Raw genomic sequence first — 8,799 nt, forward strand, 5'->3', positions numbered from 1 at the left:
AAGATCAATAAAATCAGTATTCTCCAGGCGAAACTTTGTCTTTCTGTGAAGATTTTGTTTGGTGAAGTAAAAGTCAATTATGGTCAACGGAACGTATCCTTTGTTTGACCAGCGCGACCAATTAATATGAACAGAAGGCACAATTTAACAGAAGATGAATCTTACTATTAAAATCACTTGAAGGCCGGCACGTGCGTTTTCGAAATCTCTTAACGAAATCAAACTGATGTAATGAACCTTGCACACTTTTGCGTAAATAAGGATACTTAAAATAATTCAAAACTGTTGAAGCTTCCCCGTGCAAAACACTGAGCCACTTACCCAAGGGGAAAATGGCTTGCGTAACTAAGCTTCGCTCGGATTAGTCAACCGGCCTGAATAGCTGTTACAATGGATGATAGTCCCTCTACGTATTTCCCAGCTAAATCAAAAAAGGTTGCTTTGGTAACTGTTCATTGGCTGAATTGGACATTGAGCATTTGGGCATATGGAACAATGCAATGACTTACTTGAGTGACCACCAAACAATAGCTTCCCAATGCCCAAAGCAACCTTTATTGAATCAGCTATACAGCATTATATACAATTCTTCTGAGGCCTTCTCAAGTTTTAACATATAAGTAATCTGAATTTAATTAACTCTCAAGAGATTTCATGTAGAGAACAAACATAAAGTATTATAATTTGTTGTAGAAATAATTCTGGAAAAAAAAGTCATTCAGAGAAGAATGTCTGTTCAAATTTTTATTGGTTATCAGAAAAGAAATATAATATAAAACCAGAAGTACATGTATTCAGTTGTTATGTCAGTATTAGGCTCAAATTAGCGGAAAAGACCATAGATGATAGAACAAATTTATATCTTGATCTTTAATCATGGTAATTGCCACTAGCTTTACAAATAATGCTAATCCGGCAATAGAAAACACAGGAACTGGTTTTGCCAAACAATTATAAGATTCTTGGAGAGCCAAAGGTCCCCAAGGAGCAGCTGAAATTAGAGTTGATTATTTGCAAGACCTTGAAACCGTTTAATTGCCTTTTTAACGTTTAGCCATTTTTGACTTTAGGTCATTGACTGCCGACGGCTATCCCAATTGAGACCCTTCTACAATGTCAGGAGCCACTCTAGAAGAAAAAGGAAAATCAGATGGAAAGGGGTTTTGTGAAAGCTTCCCGAGGCCGAAAGAAATTTATGATTTGTCATTTTGGAACACGTCAGATGAGATGGTCAAGAAAGCTCATGACATTTGGTCCGTTACTTATGAACAGGTCGGTCAGTGATATATATATACATATAATTATATGTATTCTATTTACAGAGTTTAGAACTAGAACTCAGTGATACAGATGCTTTTAAATGTTTTCAAGGGGCTTCGGAACCAGGATATTAGGAGGGGCAGCAAGTGTAGCTTAACTTTAAAATAGATTGCGTAGCAGGCGTTCGCTACTTCACTTACTTTTTTTTAATATTTCCCAGTTCTAAACTGAGCAGATCGGTGGGTATAAGGGGGTCGGGGGCAGCGTTCCAAATAGTTATTAAGTACAAGGAATGCTAGCCTGTCTAGCAAGCGTTTCCGCGCTACTTTATCGAAAATATTATTGAAGAACAAAGACAGTGATAGCATTAGCTTTGCTTATAAGCAGTAATCTGCTTCTGATTTGCTAGTCAATAAAACATCAAGTGCGTACGTTGCCAGTATTCGGTGCCGAGACGCAAGGTTTGATCCAAGATAGTCTTGGATTTTGGATTCTACGCCGTAGATTCCGGATCATGAGAGGACACAGAGGCTTTTTACTGGAAGTACAATCCCACGCAGGGATGTTTTCTCCGCTGGCAGCTAATCCGACTTAATCCCATTTAATATGTCGCGCTCCTCGAAAGTGCGAAAATTTTCTTGTCGTGTATTAGATTTCAGATACATTTTCTTAATCTTCATTTCGCGCCAGAATAAATTAGTTTGCGCGCAAAGCGCTCCTGAAAAAATCACAAGGTTTGTCCCACTTCGAGTCCACCTTCTGGAGATACGCCGGCTTGGTAGCTAGAATACATTGCCGAGGCGAAGATCTGGCATTTTTTCCTCCTCGTCGTATTTTCTCCACGACAAATGTTTATATTTGGGTGAGAATGCAGCGCATATCGGTGGATTTTACTTCATGCGGCTTGCTACTTCTGAAAGAAGAGTGCCAGATTTCATCGTTTTATCCATGTTTACTAGTGTTGGCGAATGTAAGGTAAATGAACCGACAACTGTAAGGTAAGAATTGTAATTGTATTGTATTGTAATTGTAATTATTCACTTTGTACTTAGTATTCAGCTTATTTTAATGTATTGTGCGATAATAATTAATTCTATTTAGTATTGTTATTGTAATTATTCTACTTAGTGTCAAGCCACTGCTCGCCTCGAATAGCTATAGCTAACTGCGAGCAGTGGTACATCATATTTTGTATTTTCTCAATTTTTCTTAATAAACTCGATCGTTTTAAATTTGTTACTCGGCGAAAAATCGTGGAATTGGAATTCGTGAAACCCGTGGGTATTACCTCTGTTACCTAATGTCATGCGATGACTCCTCGCTTTTTCGATGCGTAACACGGATACAAGAGATAAATTTCTTTCGCAAAGTGAAGTATAATTTACTTTACGAGACCATTTGACGAATATTTCTGGTTATATGCTTTATTTATATTTGCTTGGCTTATTCAGGCTACATGCCAGGAGTTTGATGACAATGTTTGTGTGCTATAATTATGCTGATAAGTTTTTGCACCTTTATATTGAAACTCATATAAGCCAAATGTTTCTAACCTCTAGCAAAACACTCTTCTATTGTGGAGGAACTTTTAACGTCTTTCGGGGCCCAATATGGTGTCAAATTTTTAGGGGGAACAACGCTTGATTTTTGGCCAAACAGACTATAGCTTTTTTGTCTCTGAAGAGAGCGCGAGGCAAACGTCCGTCACAGAGCGCAGTGTAACCCAGTGATTCTTTAGGCAGAGCTAACAAACATAGGCTGCACTTTAGGTGGCACACCCATGGGTGCAGTGTAACCCAGTGATTCTTTAAGCAGAGCTAACAAACATAGGCTGCACTTTAGGTGGCACACCCATGGGTGCAGTGTAACCCAGTGATTCTTTAGGTAGAGCTAACAAACATAGGCTGCACTTTAGGTGGCACACCCATGGGTGCAGTGTAACCCAGTGATTCTTTAGGCAGAGCTAATAAACATAGGCTGCACTTTAGGTGGCACACCCATGGGTGCAGTGTAACCCAGTGATTCTTTAGGCAGAGCCAATAAACATAGGCTGCACTTTAGGTGGCACACCCATGGGTGCAGTGTAACCCAGTGATTCTTTAAGCAGAGCTAACAAACATAGGCTGCACTTTAGGTGGCACACCCATGGGTGCAGTGTAACCCAGTGATTCTTTAGGTAGAGCTAACAAACATAGGCTGCACTTTAGGTGGCACACCCATGGGTGCAGTGTAACCCAGTGATTCTTTAGGCAGAGCCAATAAACATAGGCTGCACTTTAGGTGGCACACCCATGGGTGCAGTGTAACCCAGTGATTCTTTAGGCAGAGCTAATAAACATAGGCTGCACTTTAGGTGGCACACCTATGGGTGCAGTGTAACCCAGTGATTCTTTAGGTAGAGCTAACAAACATAGGCTGCACTTTAGGTGGCACACCCATGGGTGCAGTGTAACCCATTGATTATTTTAGGTAGAGCTTACAAACATAAACTATACAGGTGTACATCAGATGGCAACAAGTTTTCCCGTTAAAACTTTGTCATAAAGTGCTACACCGTGGCACTTAGACAATTTCTTTATCGCGCGCTTGATACATTGTTTTGACGCACAATTGATAGTCAGGAGAAGTCGTATTGTCTAAAATCATAGCAAAAGACAAATTTACACACATCACAGAGGTAAGGTAAGGTAATACACGGTATTTCCCTTAGGTATATTTACATTCAAGTATAGAAATATAACCAGATAAAAACTAAAATAATAACGATATAACAATAAAAAACCTGCTTCACATTTTTACATATATCTAAATTAAGGTTTTTTAATTTTCCTTTAAATAAATTATTGCCGCACCTTCAGAGACAAGATGTTCTACAACACTCTTCCGTTATATGAAAGGCTTCTCTTTTAAAATTCAGTGCGGGGTTGTGGAACAGCGAGCTTGTTTGTATTTATGCATTTCTGTTAGGTTATAAGCGATTAAATCGCATGCAGCGACGAACAAAACGCGAAGCCGTCAGATATTCTAGAACCGTGTTATTTACAGTCCTGTGCATTATTAATGCTTAACTAGCTAACTACGCGCTGATGGAAATAAATTTCGCCCCTTTAAATTGCGAAACAATTCACTGGTACCGTATAGTCATAATTGGAACGGAAAGTTAGCACGCGAGCAGGGCGATTCTGCTGTAGTTTCTGCAATGTAGAAGATATTACGGCAATGAGGCTCCCAAAGTCCGTTCCCGAAATCACAACTACATGTAGTATGAAATGAATTCTGCGTGCAGACGTCTTCTTTTCCAGGTTAGGTTAAATAAACCAACGGTTTGTTTGACAAAGCTCCCGCGAGACGGTTTTTTGGTGATTTTATTAATTTTTCCGATCCATTTTTTGTTTCATCTCTATTTTCGCGGCTTTTGCGATACAAACTAAATTCATTGTTAGTTGTGATGGCATTACACTGCTTAATCATGACGGCTTTGAAGAAACTGAATATATTGCGCTTCTCGATTTCGCAAAATTGCTGCGAGAATTAAAATATATTTTCTTCCAGAAAAGCGTTTTCACGCTTCTTTCTCTAGTCAATTATCTCGTTTTCTAAAGGTTCTTGAGAACTGAATAAGACAATATTTTATTACCTACAACCTACAAACCTGATTTATTTTGACCACATCGAAACAAAACTGGAAGAAGAAAAGCCTTTTATTTTTGCCGGCTTCGGCCTGCCGACGCGATCGTGTCTGGTTTGCTTTCATATGATGACATTTTCCTGACAGAAGGGTGTCGGGAAAAACACCTCGCGCTGATCATACGTGACAAAATCCGCCGCGCCTTAGCTAATGAAGAAAAGTCTCCCGGAAGGCTCCATACAATTCCTTATAACAAAATTATAAGGAATGGTATGGAGCCTTCCGGGATACTTACAGTGCAAGCCCTTTGTGTCCCCTCATGTCAGTTACTGGATTCTAGATTCTTTGTCAGGAAAACTTGGATTCCGGATTCCAATCGTTCTGGTAAATTTCCCGGATTCCAGAATCCGTATTCCTATTGTAAACGGAACTTTAGGGAAGACATTAGCCTGCGTGGCAGGCGTTAAAAAGGGAAGGGGAAGGAGGAATTTGGGCGCGCGAGAACCTCCTTACTCCTTACCCTCCTCCCTCCTCCCTCGCGCGCGGTCTCGCGCCCTAGTTCATTTCCCCTTCCCTTTTGAACGTCTGCCACGCAGGTTAGGGGGACATAAGTCCTTCTACAAATGAATTGACACTTTTTGGTTTCGAGTTCACTTGGATTTATTACTTCACTCCCTGACACAACTTTACAAGCACACTACTAGCTGGATCTCTCTGACAAAGACTCGTTGCTGCTTCTTTTATCCTGACTGGACTTTGAAAGCTGTGAATCTCACGCATTTTAAAATTAGTCTTACATCAGTAAAAATCCGATTCGTCAGAGCAAGAACTAACCTTTTTTTTTCGAGGTTGTTGCGTGGTTAGAAAAACCAATTTTACTCCAAAATTCACCTAGGTCCAGGAACCTTCCAGTCGAGACAAAACGGCCAGAGAGATATAAAAATTACAAGAAATGTTGGCAAGATTTCCGTATTAACCCCATACATTAATTATGCATACATTCATTGTTTAAAGAAAACAAAAGACAGAACAATACTAATAAGTCCCGCCTTTTTCCATATATTAACTGGAAAGTTGTTTACGAATCAGTTTAGTTATGAATATCTTATTGATGCTTTCAGCAAAAAGACGTGTACTTAACACCTCTTTCTTAAACAACAATGAATAGACTACGTTTCTTATCATTAATATAAGCTAAACGGTCCTATTGAGAAACTCCGATGGACAGGGGTTTCACTCTTCAAACAACTAAACTAAGTGATAACTACCAATAAACTTTGTACAGTTGACATAACAAAATTATCTATAGAACACAAATATCGCAAATGTAAAAATATCGATAACCACCAATTTTGATGATTATGTAAATAAACACTCGTTGTCAACGACAACGGTTAATGGGTTTTGGCAAACATGGTTGATAAAAATCTAGTTTTAACCTGCTCAAATGGGGCAAGATTTATTGTTTTACACTTTACATGGGGATGACATGTTCTTGATTATATAGCAGCAATGAATTGAAGGCTTCCGTGTTCAAATAATGGCTTTCACTCGCGAAGTCTGCCGAAAAGCTGCAAAGAATGGCAATTCGAGCTCATTCTGGCATACGCGAAGAGTCTAGATGGAGTTTACTGCTAAATGTTATGGGCTTCCTACCTTGATTTGGATTTAAGTGTTAACTGTTATGCTAGCTAAGGGGGTCTGAATGGGGGTACCTCGATGACCTAAACACTTCATTTTTTGGCTCTGTAACACTTAAATTTTGGGCATTCTGAACACTAACAGTAAAAAATTCTTTGAAACAGTACATTTTTCCAGAAAGAAGCCAAAACGGCTCCAAAAAGGCCAATATTATTTTGTTTAGTATATCAAGGAGTTTTCGACCATTCTACGACAATTCCGGATTATTTCAGAAGATTTTCGAACGGCTACAGACGATTCCCGAAGACTGTCGAAGATTTCTCAAGACTAACGAAGAGGTCTGACCATTGCCGAAAATGTCCGAAGAACCTTCCAAGCACTTAACTTGGGAAACAGTAAACATTAAAAAATTGGCCAATTTAACAGCAAACACTAAAAATTATGGGCAAATAACACTAAACCCCATTCAGACCCTTAGCTAAGGCCCTCTAAGAAAATGTGCTTTGTTCATGTACATTCTTTTCTATTCCGCACTCTTTGTTCGGCGTTTTATTTAACTTCTTGCGTTGAGCGGTAACAAATCCTGCTTGACCATTACACATGTTTTTTTCCGCAGGACATGAAAACGTCCAAGTACCAGTCCCCAGAATTTCTAGTTCCTGAACTTCAAAAAGCCATAGAAAACACACTACCAACGCTGGACAAAGATGCGGTCCAAATTTTAGATATTGGAGCTGGTTCAGGCCTGATCGGAGAAAAGCTGAGAGCAAGAGGTTTTACAAATCTTGTGGCAATCGATCTGTCGCCTAAGATGCTGGCTTTGGCCGAGAAGAAGAACATATACAAGGCTATGGTGTGTGATTCGCTTTACAACTGGAGAAAGCACTTTGCTATGGGTCAGTTTGATGCTGCCGTTAGCTGCAGTGTTTTTACACCTGGGCAACTGAAGCCAGAAGCTTTTGATGAAATTATATCTTTAATAAAGCCCGGTAAGTTCTTTCTTCACAATTGTTAAAAGAGGTTATTTCAGAAGGGAGTTGTTATACCGAAAAACGTTCTCCGGAAAGTGACTTCCCTCAAGTTTGATTTTTGCTTGCTTTTGTTTTCTAAGTTTGGCGATGATTCAGGTCGAGTCCTTCCACCCCATGACGACAAAACCTGCTAATTGTCTCTGCTATTAAAACCAACATCCTACCCACTGATAAACGGTAGTTATTCGCCAAATCTGCGCAATTCGAACGAAAAGAAAAGCAGGAGCGAATCAGCTTCAAATTAAAAAGCGAATGGTGAATTCGGCGAGAAAACCCGAGAAGCGATTGCGTACAAAAAAGCAAACTCTCCCAATAGAGGGCGAGTTGGGGACTAACTGGATTCTACTGTCATTTTCCCTTGACAGCGCTGGGGCGTTTTTAAAGTTTGGCAAGTTTTGACAAAGTTTCGAATTTAGAATTCTGAATGGTGTTAACAATTTCCACATATAAGAGTGCCCAATGGCTTACCCGTTAAATTTGCAAAGTAAATAAAAAAGTGCCTGCAATCGATCCTGGACAAAATTTCTTGGGACAGTAACTATGTGGTATTCGTAATCATCTGTAATTTTCTCAGAATAGCATTGTTACCTTTTGAAATTTGGGAAGAATTCTTTATACACGCGTCCATCGTTATTTGCGGGGGTGGAGAGAGGAGTTTTGCATGTGTGATAAAAAAGGCCTTTCAAATGCAAATTTGTTCATGATTGTAGCCTAGTGCGGATAAACTCATTCTTGGAGAAATCGCGGAAAAAATCGATGCCCTGATGTAAATTGTCATTTTTTTTCTCTTTTAGGTGGAATCATGGCTCACTCCATACGAAAGGATACCTATATCACTCCAGAGTACGGCTACGAAAAAAAGTTGAAAGAAATGGAGGAAGCAGGGAAAATAAGACTGCTGAAGAAGGAGAAAATCATAAAATATGCTGATGACAGAGCCAATGAATACACTGTTCCCAGTGGTTATATTTTGGTACATCAAATTGTTAAACATGATGAATGATAAAATAAATGGTGAAAAGTCCAAAGGTAGAACGCAATCCTTGTAATTATCCATACTTGCGTTCTGGTGGGGGAGGGGGGGAGGAGGGTGGGGGGTGACTCCCACATGAAAATAGCCTGCTTGACAAGTACAAAAAAGGGACGGGGGAGGGGGTACCTGGTTTGATCGACAGTTAAAGATGGACACACCCATAAATGAAATTTGCAAAACCGCTTTTTTTCCACTTATATAACATA

At 39.5% G+C, this 8,799-nt stretch overlaps 1 protein-coding gene across 1 annotated transcript; it reads left to right on the top strand.

The window, feature by feature from the left end:
* The first annotated feature begins 1,113 nt into the window (after positions 1–1,113).
* On the top strand, positions 1,114–8,563 carry LOC140929165 (methyltransferase-like protein 27). The gene is made up of 3 exons (XM_073379034.1): positions 1,114–1,272; positions 7,146–7,518; positions 8,355–8,563. Exons 1-3 carry the CDS (start codon positions 1,114–1,116, stop codon positions 8,561–8,563), a joined length of 741 nt encoding a protein of 246 aa, XP_073235135.1.
* The last annotated feature ends 236 nt before the right edge of the window (positions 8,564–8,799 follow it).

Source organism: Porites lutea, chromosome 2 (genome assembly GCF_958299795.1).
Source record: "Porites lutea chromosome 2, jaPorLute2.1, whole genome shotgun sequence".
NCBI classification, from domain to species: Eukaryota; Metazoa; Cnidaria; class Anthozoa; order Scleractinia; family Poritidae; genus Porites; species Porites lutea.